Raw genomic sequence first — 22,213 nt, forward strand, 5'->3', positions numbered from 1 at the left:
CTCAATCTATTATACTAAGTCAGTTAGGTCTAATCTTTTTTTCAACCTCGTCCTCATCGGCTTTTATTATTCCCCAAAAAGGTCAAAGTAAATACAATGAAGCTCTATATTTTCCCAATTTCTTAAATTAGTATAATCAAAGACTCGTTGCCAGTTTCCAGACCGCGTTTATGTGCCGTGTCATTCTTGAATTTATTACATCTTGGTTTACATTAGTATACATCATAAGATAAAGATCGTGTTTGTTGACTGCTCACCAGTCTACGTAATAGTTCTCTGTCAATTATACCACTTGAAATAATGATTATTTGCATTGATGGACTCATATATAGAATCACCAACCCACTGAGGCTGCTATATTATATGGTGTCATGGATTCTGGGAAAGTTAGAGGCTCTTTACTTTATCACATACTTGGATAGTGATTACTTTGCTTATCTAACTGGACTAGAGTTAAAAGGTGACTATCTTACAGGAGACCTTGGACCAGTTATGTTACGATGTTCATCTTACAAGAAACTTGGGCCAGCTTTCCAAGCGAGTTCTAGAAGAAGTGTCCCATGCCCTTTTGACAAAACCTACAAGTCTCTTTTTTGCGTCGAGTTGGCTCAACCGGGATGTAGATCATCCTCCACCAGATCTCTCAGTGAACGACCGAGATCATCTATATGGAGTGCCATATTTACCAGTCAGCCTACAGAGTTCATTTCTGACGCAGCAAAGGTTACCAAGAATTCCAATAGTGATGATTTACTACCTACATTGAGAGAGGCCAAGAATCATTTCGACTTACCTTCTGAATGTACCACGGTCCCAGCGAAGAGGATTTTGAAGGCATTGAAGAAAAGCCTTCGCACAGGTCGCAGGAAGAAGTTTCTTTCCGGAATTCTAATCACGAAAAAGCCACCGCAGTCGCCAGAACTATCCGAGGCTTTAGAGCCTTCGGTAGAACCACGTGGTGAGGGACCAACCGTATACGACGAAGAATGGTATCGCTCACACTTTATCTTCTCTCCCACGGAAGAACATCAACTCACCAAGATCCTCAACGATATCAGAAAGAACAAGATACCTCTTCCGGAAAATATGTATACGGAGATGTACCGGGAGTATTTGAATAATATCTCTCACTCGAGAGACTTGGAGACAAAAAGATTCCTTACAAAGGCTTCACCTTTAACAGATTTCTCCAGATTCTGCATACTTTACAAGGAAAAGATCTTTGATCAGTTTCCTAAGACGAAGAAGAGCCTTGTTCTTTTCTGGACAATAGCCACAAGACAATGGCAGAGTCTATCTTTAACGGAGAGGTCTCGCCGTAACTTCATTTCCTGCAAGCCCTATCAACCTTATGCGGATAGCGAGGAGTTGAAGAGATTTTTAATGTATTCGTCTGAGGATTCTGATGGTTGTGATATTGATTCTACACTTGTGGATATGTCTTTTGACTTAAACATCAAAGCTGCTAAGCTGGAAACTGGTGATGATTCATCTAGACAGCCGCTAGTGAACATTACGAATAGTTCTGGGAAAAGCAAGAGAAATCATAAGGAGATTTCGAATAGCAAAGAATGCAAAAATGAGGAAAATGATATTGCGAAGTCTAATGTGAGCAAAGAAGAGGTGAAGCAGAATATAAATGATGCGAAAAGTGCAGAGAACGAACACATCGACAACTCAAAAAATACCAATAATGATGGAGCAGGCTCAAGCTGTCATGAAGGGGAAGAATCGACCAAAGGAACAAATGATGATGATTCAGAGAGGGATTACAAACCAAATTTCGAAACTTGCACTGGAGAAGATACGAGAATACATCCCGACAGTCCCAAACTTGAAGTGATAACCTCTGGAATGATTTATGAAGAGGAAATAAAAGATGAAGAGAGCAGCAACGACAACTCATCGTCGATTTCTGGCAATGCGGAGAAAGCCAAGTCCTCTTCCCACGATGAAACTTCTAATTTTTCTGTCATAACCCCGATCAAAACTGAAATCGTTCAGGTAACTTCCAGCTCTGGCGGAGATACTACTCTTAACGAGAACCTAGAATACGTTCTTGGAGAATCTGGAATTTCCTGCCTTCCTAAGGACTCAGCTTTTGCTGATGTCCCAGAATTTACAGAGTCGAGTCCTATTCAACATAACACATCTCGCAGTACCATAAATGGTCTGACTTTTGACGATTCAAGTAGAGATATTAATCGTACCTACATCAATTTGAGGAATAATCTCGTGGATGTGAATAAAGGTGAGGATGACTTAAGAAGCATTATCACCGGAAGATCCGAACATGACGAAGATGATACGTTTGGGAGTAAAATTGTGAAGTCACTTCCTCTTGTTAGATTAAAAAGATTCTTCGCTCCTCTTCACCATCAAGTTCAATCCGTGGATGCCGACGTCAAGGAACTCCTTCTGGAGGCAGATAAAGCTACCAGTGTTCCTGAAAAGGTCAACAAATATGAGAAGATTATTGGCATACAACCTGGAAGGAACGGTAGTATGGGAAGCTATTTTGGATGGGCCAGCGCTGGAGAAGCATGTGAAGGGAATGGAAGTACTCTTGGAAAACATAGAAAACAATCACATCCAAGACGTCAAAGATCTCTTAACCTGGCGAAGTCTCTTGATTCGGCTACCTTGCAGAAATTGTACCGTGAACACAACGAAGAGGAGTTATACAGCGGAAGAGACCTTCTTAGACATCATATTGAAAAGTATAAGAGGACCAAAGAAGCGGAATTTTATGGCAATAGAAATAGATCGCTTAGGGACCGGCTCAACGATCTTCTAGATGATCGAATGATGGATATGGCGAACGCTGCCGAGTTTAGGCACAAAATGATTCATCCAAGGGATCTTTATGGACAGTTTCTTAGTTCTAGAGTGAAGCCATGGAATACTATATCATCTATGGAGAAAGAACCTTACTATGATGCCTTTAAGAGACAGTATTACTGGGTGATATTCCATCCTGATCCGGAGGAACAAGGTGATCTTATGTTTGATGTGGCAGAGACATGTCTTGAATTTGGAGAACCATCATTACCGGTAGTTGCTCGGTCCGTTTTTGATGCAACAGAAGACAAGTATTATGAAGATGTTGTATTGTAATGATATACCTATTTATATAGTAATGACACGATGAAATAAATAATTGCTATTAACAGTGAGATTGGGACAATGTCCATAGACAGACTCAGACTAAAAATCCAATAAAGCAAGCATCAAGAATCTTCTCAAAGCTGACCCAAGGATGATACCGTTGAAACATCATTGTTCCGTCTGCACCAGAGTTATCAACTAGAATCTCCCTGCCACCAGGATGATAATCCAAGTAGTTGGTGATATTATAGACTTTTCCGCCTAAAGATATCCAGCAGTCTTTTCCACTGTGATGCTGCTTCAATTGTGCCTTTGTTATCCTCATGGGAAAACTAGATGGGTCTATTTTTCGAACATCTTCATTCTTTTTACTCCTTTCCCAGTCAACAGCAGAGTGTCCAGGTTTGAGGGCCACCTTTTTTCTTCTTCTTTCAACTGGACTTGCACGAACCGAAGGATTGGCTAGTCTATCTTGACCTCTGTCAACTGCTAGCGGTGGTGCAAAACTCATATGACCAACACGTTTCGATGACTTTGACGGAACGGCAAATTTAACTTTTCCAAAATTGTCTCGAGATTCTTCACCATCCGGATCCGCTGATGACTTCGGTTCAATGATCTTTATACTCGGCACACCAGGAGCCATAGTATACTGTAACCGGAAAAGAAGAAGAAGGACGGAGATAGGAAACTCAAACTATATTGATCGCGTTCCAGTTTCCGCTGTGAGTTCGCGCCTGGTGGGTCTCGAGTCTCGGGCGTTTAATTTTTCACCATATCAATTAAATCGACTGTGTGACTAGAGGAATAAGGTAGACCCTGCCTTAAATTTTGATAGTAATCAGCTATAGTATGTTCATATTTCTGACAGCTCACTAGTTTGTAGTTAGAATCAGAGTCAGTATCTTGATTTGGTCGATTGAAATCGTCTACAGTGAAATTACTGCCAGATTCCACAATCTGGAGTTGATCGGAATTCTCAATAACTATGTGATTAGTGTCTGTTTCGATGGATACATCTAAGAACGTTTGGTGTGTATCATGAACACGTAATTGCTGACATGAGGCCTTTAGTAAACAATTATTGATGTTAGTGAGGAAGATAAATGCTTCTGAATGTAGACGGAAAATAGTATACTCGCAATCTTCAAGGGTGATGGAACTGACTGAACGGGACGGAGAAATGTCCACCGTGCAGCTACGCAATCCTTTGAAGTACACATTTCCAGCCCCGGATTCAAGGTACAAGAATTTATCTGTGATATTTGATAAAGTTGGAACGGCAAATGATCGCATGGCAGTATTGAGTACTTCCTGCTGTTCATTTAAGACGACTCTCTTATCTGCGAGATCCGATACTGGTCTATGCTTGAATTTAAAACTTTTGGGCATGAAGGAAGACTTTTTCAACTCATACTGAAGAATCAAGTCTTTGATCGATTTGGAGTATTCCTTCAGATTATAGGAGGGAACCTTCGACTGTTCAGCTTTGTCCGAGATCCAATCTTTCAACAAATTAATGTTCTCGGCCAATAGTTGCAATTGGTCGATTTCTTCGGCAGCAGCAATCTCCTTTTGAATCTCATCGTATCGAATATAAAATTCTTGTGAGAAATCGACAAATTTTGGCATAATAGACTAAAGCCAGTGACAAGTAAGAGATGAATCAATCTTCAATAGGGTCCGTATAACAATAACGAGGAAACGACGCGATGCGACCCCGTGTAGACATATTTCACCGGGCGAGCCTGCTAGATCCAAGGGCTGCAGGCGCGAGGTCCAGAAAGATGACCAAAGAACATCTTGAAATACACAAATCTCGATTACCTGTATTTGACGGTTATTCCTAACCTCTTTTTGGCAATCTGTTTGATAAGAAATCCCTTCGAGAGGTTGGAAAGCCACAATGAGGTTAAATGAGGAGAAAGACAAATCTGTTGAGGAGGAAGAGCTGGATACTCCTCAGAGTGGCCTAGCAAGCCATCGGTCAAGCGACGACACAAAAGGTGAAGGTAAAGAGAGCGAACCCACTGTCAAAGAGGATCATCGAACATTGAATCACCAAGTGAATCAGTATCTTCATAACATTCAGCAATACACTGCTGAAGATGTAGGTGGAGCTCCAGAATATGGAGTCATTGACCTTTCGACTCTGAATGGGGAATTTCAGATTGATCCTTCGTTGACAGAATCGGAATTGGTCACCAACGGTGGTCGGAATGGAGATAATTTATCGATGGCAGAGGCTGCAGTTACCGTATATCAACGACAGAAGCAGGACAAAGCCAAAAAAGGAGAGATATCACCTAAGCAGTCTCAATCGGTGAACAGAAAGAAGTTGAAAGCTAAGAATGAAACTCACAATAACTCGTCTAAGATATTTCAAGAATCTGCTTCCGATTCGTATCAGAATAGAGAACTTCAGTCACATGGAGATAGCGAGTTGACGGCGGAGGAAAAAGCCACCTTACTGAGTGTACCACCAGGAGTTGATCCCAAGAAGATGTGCCGTTTCTGTGGACGAACATTCGCTCACCCGGGATCGCTTGGAAGGCACCTTGATCTTCATAAGGGTGCTCCCATGCATCCATCTTCCATTATTGGCAAAATAAGGTCCAATGTAGCAAGAAGAGGTAATCCAGAGGCTGTTAAAGCTCGACGAAAACTGAGAGCCAGGGCATACAATAGACGAGAATACGTTATGGCCAAGAACAGACAGAGACGGAAAGTTACCAGTAAGATATACAGAGTGAGAGAGAACACTCAGATGAAGTTCTACAAATCCCTAAACACCCCTTCATTGGGAGACTCTGCCTCGTTTCCCAGGATTATCTTCTTCTTTCTACCTCCGTCATTCTGGCCACACTATCCACCAACATCAGAATCGTATCAGATGATAATGTCATGGATCGAAAAGAGCCAGAACATTAAAGAGAAAGTGCGTTTACTGGACAGCTCTCGGACCACTATAGACTCCTATATAGGGCTGTTAGAACGGGCATATAATCTATGGCAGATGATGCCGGACGATGCTAAACTGTCTTTATGGTACCAGGAATTGGCACAGTGTGCACAAGATGCTCTAGGTTCCCAGACTCTCTTTGACTTTGCTACGAGAGAAGCTTACGCTACAATGTTATCCGATGAGAAGAAAGCAGAGCTGTTGGCAGAAAAGACTCACGCAAATGATACGAACCTCTATCCTTCATCGTCAGAATACGACAACGAATCAGACAGAGCCGACGAAGAGAACAGGGCTAAAAGCCTGACTCAACTTGAAGAAGAGGAATTAGCTGCCGTTGCAGCAGCAGCAGAAGCTGCCGTGAAAAGACGTTATGAGGACAATCATATGTGAATCTTATCTACCATATATTCTTGTAAATAGTAAGAGCTATATATCACCAATTTTTTTTTCTGTTCCATTCATCATCTTAATTTTGTTATCCAATTATCATTATTTTCTTTGCTGTTTATGCCTGGTGCCACTACAGATCGGAAACAATTGATGAACTCGAAGCCTGTCGAAGTCGGGCTTCGATTGTCTGTGAATCCAGAGGAGTCTATGGAGTTCCTTGCTCTAAACAGGAAACTACTAGACTACCTTTACCCAGGAGGAGCAGACGATATCGGGAACAGGCATGTTTCTATGCGATGTTTAGCCTCGCAAATACTCTGCAGAGATAGAATTTACTCAGTGGAAGTGAATGACGATCTTTCTGATAATACTGTTCAGTTACACAGTCTTCCCTTACTTCAGAGATATGGCGATAACTTTAGCGTTGATCAATGTATGGTCAGACCCATAGAGAAGATCATTCATTTGGACAGCATAGTGATGGAGTTTCCGAGTGAAGTTTATCTTCTATTACAGAGATATTCCCGAGAGAAGATCGTTGATATTATGACTAAGGAGACAGGATCTGGCGAAGACATGATTATTGTTCATAGAGGCGACTGGATAAGATCTTTACATGGTAATATTATTCATTGCGAACCTGTTGAGCAGGGATATCTAGATATGAACACTGATATTATTGTTGTGAAAGAAAAGCTGAAACTAAAACCAAAATCTGAAACTGAGGCAGGGGATTCCACCAAATCCATCGATTCCATGGATCCGTTTAACATTAATCCGACAGAAGGACTAATTGCAATGAATAGCGGGGTTTCTCCGGACACCAAGTTTATGGTGGCGTCTCTTTCCAGAAACACGATTGAAAACTTTACGGGGATCAGTTCTATGAACGATACTGGCAATGACGATGATCAATCGTTTGTGTGCCTTTCCTCTAACGATATGAGCGCCATGGGCGTTCTGAGTGGAGATATAATAATGTTATCAGTCAAATCTACCAATTATTCGATTTATATCAAGGCTATTCCTTTTATAGATCCGAATGGCTTTAAGCAGCACACCGTTTACTGCTCTCCTGTACTCCTGCTGAATCTGGGCTGGCCCGATGAGGTCACTTTGCAAGTTTTACCAAAGGAGAAAACGGGGACCGACAAAATCGAGGAGTTAATACCTGTGGCGACGAGTGTAGTTCTTGCCAGGGTTGCCAGTCCGCCGGCGTTGGATAGGACCCTACAGCAGGGATTTCTTTCAAATTTAAAGCTTTATTTTGAGAAATATTCCCGGGTGGTTAGAATCAATCAATACATTCCTATTCCAATCAGTTCTGATATAGCTAGGATAATATTCTCTACTTATGATGGCTCTGAACAATCAATTCTTCCTAAGGCGATTCCTGATGCTAGTCCCGATACTCTTGTTTGGTTCAAAGTAACTGGAGGTTCATTAAATGATCACCTGGGCAACGAAATTGAGCTTCAAGAAGGACAGAATTGTGTTGTGAAGCCGGAGTCTACACATATGACTCAAGCTGGTGTTGTCAAAGAATCTATACCACTGTTGGGAAGAGCTGATGAAATCAATACGTACCTTGGATTGGAATCGTTCTTTGAATATCTATCCACCCATGAGGCTGGTTCTTATTCTTTTCAGTATGCCAGTAGACTCAAACGAATTATCGACACCGCTTTCAAGGTAAAAAGCCAAATTCCGTTGGAAACCACTATTCTACTTTCGAGTACCTCTAGGTGTATGGGAAAGTCTTCTGTAATTCGAAGTATTACTGCACAGCTTGATGCTACTCTACTTGAATTGGATTGTTACCAGATGCTAAATTCAAGCTCTGTGGGTAAAACTATTGGTGTGATCCGAGGCAAGGCTGATCGTGTGGTTGAGAATTGCGCAAAACTTGTAATCTTCTTCCGGCACGTGGAAGCTCTCTGCAAGAAATCCGAGTTGCAGCAGCAGCAGCCGCAGAAAAGGCAGTCTGATTCATTATCACTGAAGCTTGCAGAATTGACAGAGGAATATTCGAGAAATGGTGCTGTAGTGGTGTTCTCGACTAATGATTCGGACGCAATTTCCGAGATTCTCAGATCAAGAGTCAAGTTCGAAATTACCGTAACTGTGCCAAATGATCTGGAAAGGAGACACATTTTCCAATATCTAATTTCAAAATTTGGCCACAGTGATAAGAATAATTTCGATTTGGGAGACGATGTGTCATTCGAATCTCTTGCCATGAAAAGTGCAGGTCTTTCGCTTGGTGACTTGAATTCCGTAGTGCAAGATGCCGGAAGAAGGGCATTAGATGAAATGGAACAGTTGTCTGCCTCGACACAACTTCCTTTGGAACAAATTGTAGCACTAAATGGAGGAAGCATCAAGATAACGGCCACCAATTATGAAGAGGCCATGAATAGTGCTAGAGATAAAAACAGTGATGCCATTGGTGCACCTAAGATTCCTGATGTGAAATGGGAGGATATTGGGGGTCTTGAGAACGTGAAAGGAGAAATTTTGGATACAATTGACATGCCATTGAAGCATCCGGAGTTGTTTGGTGATGGAATGAAAAAGCGAAGTGGAATTATGTTTTATGGACCTCCTGGTACAGGTAAAACATTGCTTGCCAAAGCAATTGCCACGAATTTTGCACTCAACTTCTTTTCCGTGAAGGGTCCTGAACTTCTAAACATGTACATAGGTGAATCTGAGGCAAACGTGAGGAGAGTGTTTCAAAAGGCAAGAGATGCGAAACCCTGTGTTATATTCTTCGATGAGTTGGATTCTGTGGCTCCAAAAAGAGGTAACCAGGGCGACTCTGGAGGTGTGATGGACAGAATCGTGTCGCAGCTTCTTGCAGAATTGGACGGTATGAGCAGTGGCGATGCAGGAGAAGATGGCGTTTTTATTGTCGGTGCAACTAATAGGCCTGATCTCTTGGATGAAGCGTTACTTCGCCCGGGTAGATTTGATAAGATGCTTTATTTGGGAATCTCGGATACCCACGACAAACAGGCTAAGATCATTCGAGCTTTGACTCGGAAGTTTGAGTTAGCACCAGATTTTGACCCTCTTATCATTGCCTCAAACTGCCCATTTAACTACACAGGTGCTGATTTCTACGCCATGTGCTCGGATGCAATGTTAAATGCGATGATTCGAACTGCCGGTGCTGCTGATGCTAAAATTAAAGAGTATAATGAAAGAAATCCAGGTGCCAAAGATATCGGTACTCGATATTGGTTTGATCATCTTGCTACAGAGAAAGACTTGAGTGTGACAGTAGGATTGGAGGATTTTGATAAAGCCCGCAAGGAACTTATTGCATCCGTTAGTGCAGAAGAACTAAGGCACTATGTGACTATTAAACAGGGATTTGAAGGTAATAAGAAGGAACTGCATGATCAATAATAAAATACATCCGTACACCATATCAATACATAAATAGATACGAGTCTAAGAAAAAAAAAACGAGTGATACCAATCGACCTTCATTCAGACTTTTATCTCCCAATAACTTCAATATAACCTCTAGAAGAAGTATAAATTGAAGGGATAGGACAAAGATGCTTTTCAAGCAAACAGGACTTTTACGAGCAATATTATCGAAAATCACACCACCACCAGCATCATGTAAGAGTTTGGGATATCCAATTTTCAATGGCTTAGTCATCACAAGACCTTACACAAATTTGAGAAGATTAGATAGACCTCAGATAAGTATGGGAAACACGATCAACAAGATGGGTAGTATGATGAGCACCCGGTTTGAGTCAATCGCATCCAGTACCACAGGGCAGAATATTCCCGAATCAGTTCTCAACTTGAAGCAAGACGACTATCGACGTTTGGCCGATGACACATTGGAACTGATTTCGACGGACCTCGAGGATTTCTTTGAGGATAAGAATATTCTCGATGCCGATGTGGAGAACAGCGCTGGAATCCTCACTATCAACACTACAAAGGGCATTTATGTCATTAATAAGCAACCTCCTAACAAACAACTCTGGCTGAGCTCACCATTGTCTGGTCCTAAAAGGTTCGACTATCTGGATAAGCAGTGGAAATGTATGAGAAATAATCGGAAGCTATATGACATTCTTAAGGAGGAAGTGAACCAAATTTTCGGAGATTTTCAATTCTCTGAAGAGTTCTAACGTAAAAGTTACTCCCAACTTTATATTTATTGCCTCCTCATTACTATTATATACACCTGATGCACCTTTTATATGAAAAATCCCTATCGAATGAATATTAATGTAAAGAGATTTGTGTCTTGCACGATAAAAATTTTTTTTTTTGAGTTTTAATTTTTTAATTTTTTAATTTTTTTTTTTTTAATTTTTTTTTTCATTTTCATTTTGTTCTTTTTTTTATTAGCCAATTGAATTTAGTGGCCTTTTTGTGTCTTTTCTACTTGTTTACATCAATTTCTAACCATGCCAGTTTCAGCATCTAAAGCAAGAAGAGACGCCAAAAAGGCGCAAAAGGCCAAGGAGGGAAAGCTCAACACGAAGAGACTGTCAAAAAAGGGAAAGGAAAAACTCGAGATGGAAGATAGCATTGATACTACCTCTTCTAAGATTGCTAGTATGAAGTTGCAACAGGACAAGGATGGATTATCAGATCGTGTGACTACTGGTGTTTTGGAATCATTGAAGACTTCAAGAGATATTAAGATGTCTTCAGTTTCGTTGCTTTTCCATGGTAAGGTGATGATTCAAGACTCCAATTTGGAGCTCAACTATGGTAGAAGATACGGATTTGTTGGCGAGAACGGATGTGGTAAATCGACATTTTTGAAGGCCATTGCAACAAGAGAATACCCGGTTCCCGAAAATATTGACATCTACTTATTGGACGAGCCTGCAGGGCCAACAGAGTTCTCTGCTCTGGAGTACGTTGTTAGAGAAGGACAAGCTGAATTGAAGAGACTGGAGAAGGAGGTTGAAGATATTATTGTCAACGATGGCCCCGACTCTGAATTATTGGATCCGTTGTATGAGAGACTAGATGATATGGATGCTGCTACTTTTGAATCAAGGGCTGCCATTATGTTGACTGGTTTGGGTTTCAATTCTGTCACCATCAAGAAGAAGACTAAGGATATGTCTGGTGGTTGGAGAATGAGAGTTGCTCTTGCCAAAGCTTTGTTTGTTAAGCCTACATTGTTGTTGTTGGATGATCCTACGGCTCATTTGGATTTGGAAGCATGTGTGTGGTTGGAAGAGTACTTGAAGCGTTTCGACAGAACGTTAATTTTGGTGTCTCATTCGCAGGATTTCTTGAATGGTGTCTGTACTAATATTCTTGAGATGAGGAGCAAAAAATTGACGATGTTCTCCGGTAACTACGATACTTATATTAAGACCAGAGTCGAGTTAGAGACAAACCAGACGAAGCAGTATCATAAGCAGCAGGATGAAATTACCCACATTAAGAAATTCATTGCTTCCGCTGGTACTTATGCAAACTTGGTTCGCCAGGCCAAATCCAGACAGAAGATTTTGGATAAAATGGAGGCCGATGGTTTGGTTCAGGCGGTGGAAGAGGACAGAGTATTCAAATTTCGCTTCACTGACGTTGAGAGATTACCACCACCTGTTCTTTCTTTCGATGACATTTCATTTTCTTACGATGGCAAGCCAGAGCATAATTTGTATGAGCATTTATCATTTGGTGTTGATATGGACTCAAGAACTGCTCTTGTGGGACCTAACGGTGTCGGTAAATCCACTTTATTGAAAATTATGACAGGCCAATTGAATCCTCAACAAGGTAGAGTGTCTAGACACACACATATAAAATTGGGTGTCTATTCGCAGCATTCTGCAGAGCAGTTGGATTTAACCAAATCTCCAATTGACTTTGTCAAGTCAAAACATTCAGATGTTTCTCAAGATCCTCAATACTGGAGAGGTCAAATGGGCAGATACGGTTTGACTGGAGATTCACAGACAGCTAAGATGGGCACTCTTTCCGAGGGACAGAAATCCAGGGTTGTGTTTGCATTGTTGGCCATGGATGGTCCTAACATTCTATTATTAGATGAGCCTACCAATGGTTTGGATATTCCAACCATTGATTCTTTGGCCGAAGCAATTAATGCATTCAACGGTGGTGTTGTTGTCGTGTCTCATGATTTCCGTTTGTTGAACAAGATCGCCAACGAGATTATGGTTGTTGAAAACAAGACAGTTACCAAATGGGAGGGTACCATCTTGGATTACAAGAAGAAGTTGGCCAAGAACGTTGTGTTATAAGTTTAATCGAGGCATTAATTACCCTGTCTCTGTTTCCTATTCCGGTTAGTATTGAATCGAATTCATTACATCAGTTAACGTAGTATGATAAATAAATGTATTAGGGAGATTTGCGACGTCTTTTTGGCCGGTCAGCTTCCGGAGAGATCCGTTTCCTGTTGATGCCGTTTTCAAGGTCTGTGAGGTCAGCAGCGAACAACAATGAATGTGCCCAGCCGGCATAGCTGCCCCATAAGTCTAGAAAGAATTGCTGGATCTCGTCGTAAACGATCTTAGTCATAGTCTTGCTTTTACTTTTGGAATGAAACCTGTAGTCACGCTTAGCAATCTGATAAAAATGTGTATCTATAGGAACCACCTGATGCTTATTAAGGGACATGAGAGCGACGCAATCAGCCACTTTGGGACCCACACCAGGAAATTGGAGCAGAAACTGCTGACATTCAATAGATGTTTTATCTCTAAGCTTACCGCTTACAAGCAAATAATATATATCCGGATCATCGAGCATCATTTGGGCTGTTTTGTTTATGAACTTTGCTCTGTAACCGAATCCAAGATCTCGAAGTTCATTCTCTATATTATTACCAGCCAAAGGCTCTGGTAAGGGGAAAGAGTAGTGCTTAACCCCTTGAAAAGTTGCAATATATTGACCATAATTAACACAAAGAGATTCACACATCTTGGATATTCGCTTGACATTGTTATTGGATGAACAAATGAAACATACAAGATTCTCCCATGGATCCTGGTCTAAGATTCGAATGCCTTGGAAACGAGATGAATTTTTCAGAAAACGAGCATCTCGAGAGCACCAGTCCTTGTAGAGCCGATTAACGTCAATGTCGAGGTGGAAATATTGATGAATAAGTTTAATGGTATCTTCTTTGAAAGGTATGGAAGAATATGAAAGATTGCCGTCATTTTGCTTGAGGAGAATGATGCGATCGTTGAAAGAGCAGGACCAGATCTGATCAATACATTTCCAACGGAATGTTTGGCCACATCTAAGGACCTTTGAAAGAGAAAGTTCAGAGGGGGAAATCTGAACGGACGACCATTTTATAGCCATCGAGAAAGGAATCAGAACGAATGAAATGAAAGATACAGACAGAGTAAAAGCATGCAAAGTGAAAGGATTGTTACTATTGAATCTCCTCGATCGCATCTCGTCTCGTCGCGACTTTGTTCGCACTTCGATCAACATTTTACCAAAGCTACGCTGCACTTCTCATTAGTATTTTCAATTTTCTGCATATATTGATGAACATAAACCCTTCAACAAGACTTCTGCGTTCGGCTGACTCAGGTTCTCTACCCCAATTTCTCAAGGAGCTAAAAAGCACAAAATTGGTTACTTTATCTCTGATTCCATCCATTCATCACCATCATCAGACTCTCATGTCTACCGAGTTGACTGGATCTGATATGACCAAACATTCCATAAAATTGACTACTAATGAAAGGCCAAGAATACAGGTTTTGCCGCCTGTCAAGAAGAGGGGGCGAGGAAGGCCTCGTTCCAAGAAGGGGAAAATTAATACGACGTCTACGAGTGGTGCTGGTGCTGGTGCTGGTGCTACGGGTGGTACGATTTCCACTGGTGCCACGAGTTCCATGGATGCCACAGCTTTTACTTCCAGGGCTCTTGCGACCCCCTCAGCTCCCATGGTCGTTGGAGTAACTACCTCCACCGGCCCAATTCTAAGAATCAGTGCTAAAAGAAGACGTGGAAGACCTCCAAAAAATAGAGTGGATGAAATGCACAGACCAGTGATGCTTACGGAGGAAACGAAAGCGATGTATGAAAAGCAGCGACTTGCTGATGCTGTTTTTCCCAACTTTGATGATACAATAAAGAGAATGCAGCGGTACAACATTTCCATGGGTGGTGCCAAGAAACATTATGTTGGAGATGGAGCAGATACCAATAGGGGTAAATTTGTGAGTTGCGTTCTTTCTGAAGATGATCGAACGGAGCAAATTTGGATGCAAAATTCAGTAGAAGTCTGTAAGATGTTGCGTACCTATAGAGAGGTGTATAAGTTGATTACTGCCAAAAAGAAAGAGTTGGCCATGAGAGAGCGCCGTGCAGGGCCGAAAAGTGGCATGCCCGAAGAGATGACCGGAAGAGAGACAGAGTCTACAATTACGAAGGACCACAAGATTCACCATCCCTTAGTAACCACCACGGAAGTATTCCATGTTCCTCGAAAGACGTTTAAGATGAGGCTTAATGTGGGGAGGCTAAGAACCCGGGCAGACTTTGGGGTGAACAGTAGTAGTACCACAGATGCTGACGATAGGAGTAGTAGAGAAGAGAACGATGACAATGAAGAGGATGAAGAGGATGATGAACATGATGATGATGAAGAAGATGAGGATGAGGACTACGACGATGAGATTGTGTACGAAGATGAGATTGTGTACGAAGATGAGATCACACTACGACCTTCCGCTCGCGGAAGGAGACGTATTTTCTCACTGGGTTCGTCTAGTGAAAGTGACACTTCTGGTGATAAAGATTACGTTCAGGATGAAGTAGATAATATTCCATTCTAATATATACCTGCAATTAATGCCCTAAAAACTCTAGCACATGACGAATGACGGCTGTTTCAACTCCTTTACCCCAAAGTAAGTCCAAATGCTCGTAGTTTTCCACACCAAAAATATGGAGTTGAGACTTAGGATCGGATTCTTCAGTAGATGTGACTCTGGTTTCATTCACCTTGACGTTATCGACATCAGAGTCAGGTGCCGACTCATTATTCACTTCCTCAATACTTGAAAGAGGAGCTTTCTCTGACAACGGCTGATAGGAGGAGGAATCTGAAGAGGAGGCGACGGTGGAATCGTCATACTTAAGTTGGTTGACATTCACAGAGTCAAAGTCAGGCAACTGGTCAAGTATCACATCAATATCAACCAAAGAGTCTGCCATTCCATAGATGAGGAGAACCTTAGGAATGTGCATTGCCTGATGAATTGGGTATTCAAACGGTTCAAACATCTCAGAATCCTGATACATCTGGAACTTGTTGGAACGTATAATCTGGAACCAGTGAACAACGCATTTCACCGAAGTGGTGGAGAATAGATGAAAATAGCAGATCAACTTCTGGAGAATATCGATATTCTTGGAATGCCAGTCAAATAGGATCTGATTTGGAATATCAATTAGTTTCACCATGAGAGGAGGATAAACAATGCTGAACCAGGAACAGATGGACTGCATGATAATCTTTCGTCCAAACAAGAAATAAAACATTTTTGGCTGCAAATTGACGATCGAGTTAATTAACCAATTTGCCAGTCTCTTTGGGGTTGTTGCAGGAGCTATCAAAACGAGTTTATCAATCTTATCATTGAGATCCTTGTGGATGGATATAGATGCAAGAATCTGTGAACATCCTTGACTGAATCCAATGAAACTTAGACTTGGTATTCCTTTGAATTTGAGGACATAATTGATGCAGGCTGGCATGTCGAACTGAGCAAACTCATCAATGGAAAAGTCCCAGAACTTGCGGTCTTTCACGTTATGGTCCCTCTGTTTGCACGAATACTTGTTACCTCTATTGTTTCCCAAAAACACGTCGTATCCTAGCTGACATAATCTGAAAGGGATATTCTCGCTCTTTTTAATACGGACGCACCAGATTTCACTGTTCATAAGTAAACCATGTTGTAGGAACACTGCCTTACCGTTCGGCCTAAATCCATTCGATTCTGGATTCAATCTGTGTATAGTAAGCAAATACCCATCATCAGTACAAACTAAATGGTTCTCACACACGTAACTATTCACTGCACAAAGATCTTCAAATGTCTCTGCGGCTCTGAGAGACTCGATACGTCGTAGATAGCCATCAGTGCTGAGAACAGTTTCCTGCTGGGAGATAAGTCTGTCGTAAGCACTATTATCAGTTCTGCGGAGGTTGAGTATCAACCTGACCACATTGGTAAAAAAGGAAATGATCGATTTGGGAAGAATAAATGTAATCCCCGTTATCAGCCGTTCTAATAAAATGAGTAAAATGGATGTAAAATGCTCTAATCTGTTTATTAAGCTCTGTCTTCTATGCTGACTGCTTTGGGTAGAAAATGCAGAATCACAGCTTCTAACGCTGGAAGAACGACGTCTACCAGTCATGTTGATAGAGAAAGAGAGAAAGAAAGAAATAAAGAAGGAGGAATGAAAGAAGAGAAAAAAGATTCCAATCAGAAGCAGCTCGTACCGCAGATCTAAACTTAAATAGAGCAGCCCATTTAGTATCAACAGGGCAGGCAGGCTCTTTGAATTCGCGACAGAATAGGCAAAAAATTTAAGGAGGAGAAAAATCTCATATCGGTGTACGGATGTAAATGACATTTCTTACTTGCTTAATTGAAAAGCTAAGGTGAAGGAGTGAACACAACAGATAAAGAGAATAACATCTTTTTCAGATACTGCTATCCAACCTTTGAAAGACACTACTGTTTCTCTTTGTAATATTAGAGAAATTTGCCAATGGGCTTCACGGATCTTTTTTCCAGGGGTCCTTCCAAACGCGTAAGTATTGTACAAATATGAATAGCATGAAGTAGTACTAACAACTGTTTCTCATTTCTCAGCGCTCCCGATATTCATATTATGAAGAAGATGAGCCACTGTCTCCATCAAGTTTGATTGCTTTCCAGGCTGCCAATTCGGCCACCACCAATTCCAGACTAAGCTCTGTAACGTCAAACTCTTCTGCCGCAGCAGCAGCCGCTGCTTTGAGACGTAGCTACTACGGGAGACCTCCTGTGTTGGGAGCAAATAACAGTACACAGCAACGTACCATGTCTATGAGTTCCAGAACTCTTCGAAAGCCTTCTGCTGTAGCTGGTCCTCGCTATACCACCGGTGGAAGAACCATGTCACTTCAATCTGGATACAGTCCATATCTGCGACGAGGTATTGGAATGGAGAGACAGGGAAGTTCCAGAACAAACTCAATCACCTCGTCTAATTTGCGTCCTGGGCGTACCAATTCTCTTCTTTCACAGTCTTCACGAGGCTCTACAGGTACTACAGCCACCACTACCACCACCACCACAACCAAGAAAACTACTGATGCTAATGGTCAGTTTCATACTACAGTAGTTAGGACCACCAAGGAACAGGATTATGAGGGAAGAACCAAATCCATTACAAAGACAACAGTTCAAAGACGAGGAGATTTGGAGATTCTTCATACTACGGTAGTTAAACCTGCATCTACTGTCGCGGCAGGCAAGTATCAGGGCTCTTTATTTAGTGCGAACCAAGAGGAGGAGCTTGCAGGTATTGAGGAGGAGTTTGATGAGGATTTCACCCAGCAATTGGACGAATCCCCTCAGTTTTCAGATCATTTTGATGATGATGTTCTACCGAAGATTCAGCCACAACTTTTAGCTGTCCGGGAAGTCCAGACGCCTCAGAAGACCTCAGCTGAGCAAACTGTACTACTGCCGGCCATTACTACCATTGCTTCTGAGGAACCTCATGGTTTGATCACACCTTCCAATGGTCTTCCCTCACCTTCCTCAAGTGCTTCCCATGAGTACCGAAGATTAATAGGTACAGCTCCAATGATCCATAAACCACATTCACAGATAGCCTCTCCAAGGAAATCCATTTTGAAACATTCTGAAATTCCATTACCAGACTCTAAACCTAATGGTCTTTTGATAAGTAAGAAAGAACCAGACTCTGGTGAATCGCCAGTTTTCTCGATTGATACGGAGGATGCCGATTCCATCTATGTGGATGCACCAGAAGATGAGAAAAAAGTGAGGATCCCTGAAAAATACACTGAAACAATTCCTATTAGGCCTGTGGAGACAACCAAGTTTCGTCTGACTCCAGAAGAGATGTATCAAGAGGCAATAAGAGTAGCTGAGCGAAGAGTTTATGGTAGTAGGAAAGCAGAGGAATCAATGAATGGTGGTATCGATGAAGCCACCAAAAGGAATACCATGATAAATGCAGAAAGTCGATCTAGCACTATGAGTTCACATCCCAGAAGCCCTTTGCAGGGAGTATACCAAGGAAATGGTAACGGATTTGCTGTTCATTCACTACGAGATCCGCCAAATTTGAGAAAGATAAAGAAACTACGGAAAAAAGAGGCCAGATTAAAAGCTGAGAAAGAGGCCAGGGAAACAAAGGAAAGAGAAAGAGAGGACAAGAGAATAATGAAAGAAGAGGAGAAGAAATGGAAGAACAAGCAAAAGGAAATAGAGAAGAGTGGACAAAGATCCATATTTAGTGCTACCTCTTCCGAATCAAAGACAAAGCGTCTTAGGGGGCTTTTTAAATTTGGAAAAAACAAGCATAAACAAGTGATTGAGGTGAAGAGGGAGATGACATTTAGATTACCCGATGAGTCGGTAGTTAATAATGAAGGGGAAGTTGAGCAAGTAAAGTCGATTGAACAGAACACAGAAAAAATGAAACCCATCAGTCAGACAGTCAAGCCGAAGATTGCGTCAGAGGTTGGGTCAGAGGTTGGGTCAGAGGTTAAGCAGATTACACCGGAGGTCAAACGGACTACACCTGAGGTTGAGCCCGAGGCTAAGCAGATTACACCCGATGTTAAACAAACTACACCTGAGGTTAAACAAACGACACCTGAAGTTAAGCCTACACCTGAGGTTAAGCCTGAGGCTAAGCAGATAACGTCCGGGGTTAAACAAACTACACCTGAGGTTAAATCTGAGGTTAAACAAACGACACCTGAAGTTAAGCCTACACCTGAGGTTACGCCAGAGGTTAAGCAGATGACGTCCGAGGTTAAGCCTGAGCCTAAGCAGATGACGTCCGAGGTTAAACAAACTACACCTGAGGTTGCTATTGGTCCTAAAAAAATACACCCTGAAACTACACCTATGGATCTGTCTGCAGATATGAAGTCTCGAAGAACAGAAACTTCAGCAAGTCCAGAGGTATCAAAGTACGACACCGGAAAACACGTGCTTGGACGGAGATTTATGAAATTCTTTAACCTATGAGCTGTATTAATCTACAGTGTTGTATACTAGTCAAGGCATTCTAATGTACTAATAAGTAATAACTTAAAACTGAACACACTAAACGGGACGCGGCAGGACGCGATATGAAAAGATGAAAATCAGCTCTATTCAATTTTTACTCTTAGCATCTTTAAGTACTAAACCCTTTTATCGAACTTATAGGAGATACAATGACAGAGAAAGATTCAGGGAAGTTACCACCGTTTTCTGCAAAGACGTTCACACTTCATTGGCACAACAACTCGCTTCCAGTGTATAGTGTAGACTTCCAGCCAAATAGGAACGGTAAGATGTCGTCAAGATTTGCTACAGGTGGAGGAGATAACAACGTGAGGATATGGAGGCTTTGCTGTGAGCAGAATGGCAGTGAGTCTGTGGAATATTTGAGTACACTCAGTGAACATACTCAAGCGGTAAACTGTGTGAGATTTAGTCCTACAGGAGAGTATTTGGCTAGTGCGTCAGACGATGGAACCGTGAAGATCTGGAAATTGTCTGACAAGATCATTCGAAAGTTCGGTAACGATGATTACGATATGAAGGAAAGCTGGTATGTGAAGACAGTATGCACAACCTCACCTCGAATGGAGATATACGATATCTGCTGGTCTCCGGACTCCAGATTCATTTGTTGTGGCTCAATGAATCAGGTGGTTGTTATCTTTGATGCCACTATCGGTTCAATCATGTGGATAGCGAATCATTCTCACTATGTTCAGGGAGTTTCATGGGACCCAAGGAATGAATACATCTGCTCGCAGTCTGCAGACAGAAGTGTTCAAGTGTACAAGGTTCCCGGGGACTTGGATAAGTCGTCGCCTGACATTACCAATGGCGAAACATCTGCCGCCATTAAACCAGTAGAAAGGCTAATTACGGTATCCAGAATCCGTAAGGCCGAATTAGCGTCAGAAAGGATCATATCTACTCAACAGATCTCTGTTGATTCACCCCCGGATGCTTACAAACTCACTACCTTGTACCACAACGACACTTTGCAGTCGTTTTTCCGTCGACTCACATTTTCCCCCGATGGACTATTACTCTTATCAACTTCAGGAATATACAAGACAGCTTCATCGCCGGAACTCAACACTGTCTACATACATACCAGATCTGGCCTAGACCAACCTCCTGTCGCTCATATACCAGGTTTTAAGAAGCCTTCAATAGCAATCAAGTTTAGTCCTGTGATATACAACCTTTTACCGGGGGAGGATAGCTGCTTTAAGCTACCCTACCGTATGGTATTTGCTGTTGCGACGCAAGATTCCGTTGTTATATTTGACACGCAGAGACTCAAACCATTAGGAATAGCGGCAAATATCCATTACGCTGCAATTACCGATATCTCGTGGTGTTCCAACGGCCAAGTTTTGCTTACTTCATCAACTGATGGCTTTGTCTCCCGTATTTCTCTAGACGAGAGCCTTCTAGGAAAGGATATCGAGACTTACGATGCTACGATGCTTATCAAGAAGTTTCCGATAAAGAAGAATATTACTACTCAGGATCCTCTGGCAGATACTACGATAGGTACTCGGTTAGACACTCCTACAAATACTCCGGTAACCACTACGATAGTGGATATGCTAGCGGCATCATCGTCCGATAAAAGAGTATCAACTCTTCCATCGACAATAGTGTTGACTTCTCCGTCGATAGTCAAATCCACGTCTTCTTCATCTCATCATTCCAAGAAACGCAGAATCCAGCCGACTTTGATATCAACCATGAGAACCCAATAAATGGCTAATGTGGCGCAGCTGTGGCATAGTCAAATCGCGAATTCTAGATAGGACAGATATCTATTGGGAGTAATGGAGCAAACAATAGTTGCTTGATAGTTCTCTACTCGTGTACTAATTCATTTTACTTATAATATCATAGATGCAATCGTCAACGCTTAGTATCATTGCAACGGTGGTTGTTGCATTTGTGATTTTGAACTACTTTATGAGCATGGATTCCAGGACTAGTTCTACCCACTCAAGCACATCAATCAGGAGAAGACGTCATGATGTCACTGCTCAAATGATTGAAACAGTTCAACAAATAGCACCAAATTTGACGATGGCACAAATTCGATATGATTTAGAGAGGACTGGAGATGTTAACGTGACCATAGATAGGTATCTCAACCGGGGTACGCTACCAAATCCTCCTGGAACTGTATCTGAACTCCCTTCAGAGACATCTTCAGAGGCACAGCCAGAAACGGCCTTCAACTCCCCATCAGATAAAAAATCAGCGGCATCAGAATCGTCCGTTGAGGGTCCTTTCAACGGTCTCAGCTTCGAAGCTAAACGAAGCGAGCTTGCGATGGATGCAAGAGCTAAGCTTTCACGGAAAGCAGGACTCAGTTGGGACCAGTTAAAGGCCAATTACGGATATGCATGAACCAAATAACCTAATATTAGAATATAAACAGTGTTAAACA

The 22,213-nt window shown here is 41.8% G+C and overlaps 12 protein-coding genes across 12 annotated transcripts; 8 read left to right on the forward strand and 4 right to left on the reverse strand.

Annotated features, from left to right (window-relative positions):
- Positions 1 to 363: 363 nt before the first annotated feature.
- Positions 364 to 3,117, forward strand: FOA43_003999 (uncharacterized protein; the record flags this gene model as incomplete). The annotated part of the gene is made up of 1 exon (XM_038924244.1): positions 364 to 3,117. One exon carries the CDS (start codon positions 364 to 366, stop codon positions 3,115 to 3,117), a length of 2,754 nt encoding a protein of 917 aa, XP_038780172.1.
- An 85-nt stretch (positions 3,118 to 3,202) lies between these two features.
- On the reverse strand, positions 3,203 to 3,754 carry FOA43_004000 (uncharacterized protein; the record flags this gene model as incomplete). Its single annotated transcript, XM_038924245.1, has 1 exon — positions 3,203 to 3,754. One exon carries the CDS (start codon positions 3,752 to 3,754, stop codon positions 3,203 to 3,205), a length of 552 nt encoding a protein of 183 aa, XP_038780173.1.
- A 116-nt stretch (positions 3,755 to 3,870) lies between these two features.
- Positions 3,871 to 4,740, reverse strand: FOA43_004001 (uncharacterized protein; the record flags this gene model as incomplete). Its single annotated transcript, XM_038924246.1, has 1 exon — positions 3,871 to 4,740. One exon carries the CDS (start codon positions 4,738 to 4,740, stop codon positions 3,871 to 3,873), a length of 870 nt encoding a protein of 289 aa, XP_038780174.1.
- A 274-nt stretch (positions 4,741 to 5,014) lies between these two features.
- FOA43_004002 (uncharacterized protein) lies at positions 5,015 to 6,463 on the forward strand (the record flags this gene model as incomplete). The annotated part of the gene is made up of 1 exon (XM_038924247.1): positions 5,015 to 6,463. The coding sequence occupies one exon, from the start codon at positions 5,015 to 5,017 to the stop codon at positions 6,461 to 6,463; it is 1,449 nt and encodes a 482-aa protein (XP_038780175.1).
- A 117-nt stretch (positions 6,464 to 6,580) lies between these two features.
- FOA43_004003 (uncharacterized protein) lies at positions 6,581 to 9,877 on the forward strand (the record flags this gene model as incomplete). Its single annotated transcript, XM_038924248.1, is given in 2 exon segments — positions 6,581 to 6,587; positions 6,600 to 9,877. 2 exon segments carry the CDS (start codon positions 6,581 to 6,583, stop codon positions 9,875 to 9,877), a joined length of 3,285 nt encoding a protein of 1,094 aa, XP_038780176.1.
- A 332-nt stretch (positions 9,878 to 10,209) lies between these two features.
- Positions 10,210 to 10,626, forward strand: FOA43_004004 (uncharacterized protein; the record flags this gene model as incomplete). The annotated part of the gene is made up of 1 exon (XM_038924249.1): positions 10,210 to 10,626. One exon carries the CDS (start codon positions 10,210 to 10,212, stop codon positions 10,624 to 10,626), a length of 417 nt encoding a protein of 138 aa, XP_038780177.1.
- A 282-nt stretch (positions 10,627 to 10,908) lies between these two features.
- Positions 10,909 to 12,732, forward strand: ARB1 (ABC transporter ATP-binding protein arb1; the record flags this gene model as incomplete). Its single annotated transcript, XM_038924250.1, has 1 exon — positions 10,909 to 12,732. The coding sequence occupies one exon, from the start codon at positions 10,909 to 10,911 to the stop codon at positions 12,730 to 12,732; it is 1,824 nt and encodes a 607-aa protein (XP_038780178.1).
- A 100-nt stretch (positions 12,733 to 12,832) lies between these two features.
- On the reverse strand, positions 12,833 to 13,804 carry FOA43_004006 (uncharacterized protein; the record flags this gene model as incomplete). Its single annotated transcript, XM_038924251.1, has 1 exon — positions 12,833 to 13,804. One exon carries the CDS (start codon positions 13,802 to 13,804, stop codon positions 12,833 to 12,835), a length of 972 nt encoding a protein of 323 aa, XP_038780179.1.
- A 329-nt stretch (positions 13,805 to 14,133) lies between these two features.
- FOA43_004007 (uncharacterized protein) lies at positions 14,134 to 15,294 on the forward strand (the record flags this gene model as incomplete). Its single annotated transcript, XM_038924252.1, has 1 exon — positions 14,134 to 15,294. One exon carries the CDS (start codon positions 14,134 to 14,136, stop codon positions 15,292 to 15,294), a length of 1,161 nt encoding a protein of 386 aa, XP_038780180.1.
- Positions 15,295 to 15,307: 13 nt separating this feature from the next.
- FOA43_004008 (uncharacterized protein) lies at positions 15,308 to 16,888 on the reverse strand (the record flags this gene model as incomplete). The annotated part of the gene is made up of 1 exon (XM_038924253.1): positions 15,308 to 16,888. The coding sequence occupies one exon, from the start codon at positions 16,886 to 16,888 to the stop codon at positions 15,308 to 15,310; it is 1,581 nt and encodes a 526-aa protein (XP_038780181.1).
- A 357-nt stretch (positions 16,889 to 17,245) lies between these two features.
- FOA43_004009 (uncharacterized protein) lies at positions 17,246 to 19,752 on the forward strand (the record flags this gene model as incomplete). Its single annotated transcript, XM_038924254.1, has 2 exons — positions 17,246 to 17,287; positions 17,350 to 19,752. 2 exons carry the CDS (start codon positions 17,246 to 17,248, stop codon positions 19,750 to 19,752), a joined length of 2,445 nt encoding a protein of 814 aa, XP_038780182.1.
- A 191-nt stretch (positions 19,753 to 19,943) lies between these two features.
- On the forward strand, positions 19,944 to 22,173 carry FOA43_004010 (uncharacterized protein; the record flags this gene model as incomplete). Its single annotated transcript, XM_038924255.1, has 2 exons — positions 19,944 to 21,392; positions 21,664 to 22,173. The coding sequence occupies 2 exons, from the start codon at positions 19,944 to 19,946 to the stop codon at positions 22,171 to 22,173; spliced, it is 1,959 nt and encodes a 652-aa protein (XP_038780183.1).
- Positions 22,174 to 22,213: the final 40 nt, after the last annotated feature.

Source organism: Brettanomyces nanus, chromosome 4 (assembly GCF_011074865.1).
Source record: "Brettanomyces nanus chromosome 4, complete sequence".
Classification (NCBI taxonomy): domain Eukaryota; kingdom Fungi; phylum Ascomycota; class Pichiomycetes; order Pichiales; family Pichiaceae; genus Brettanomyces; species Brettanomyces nanus.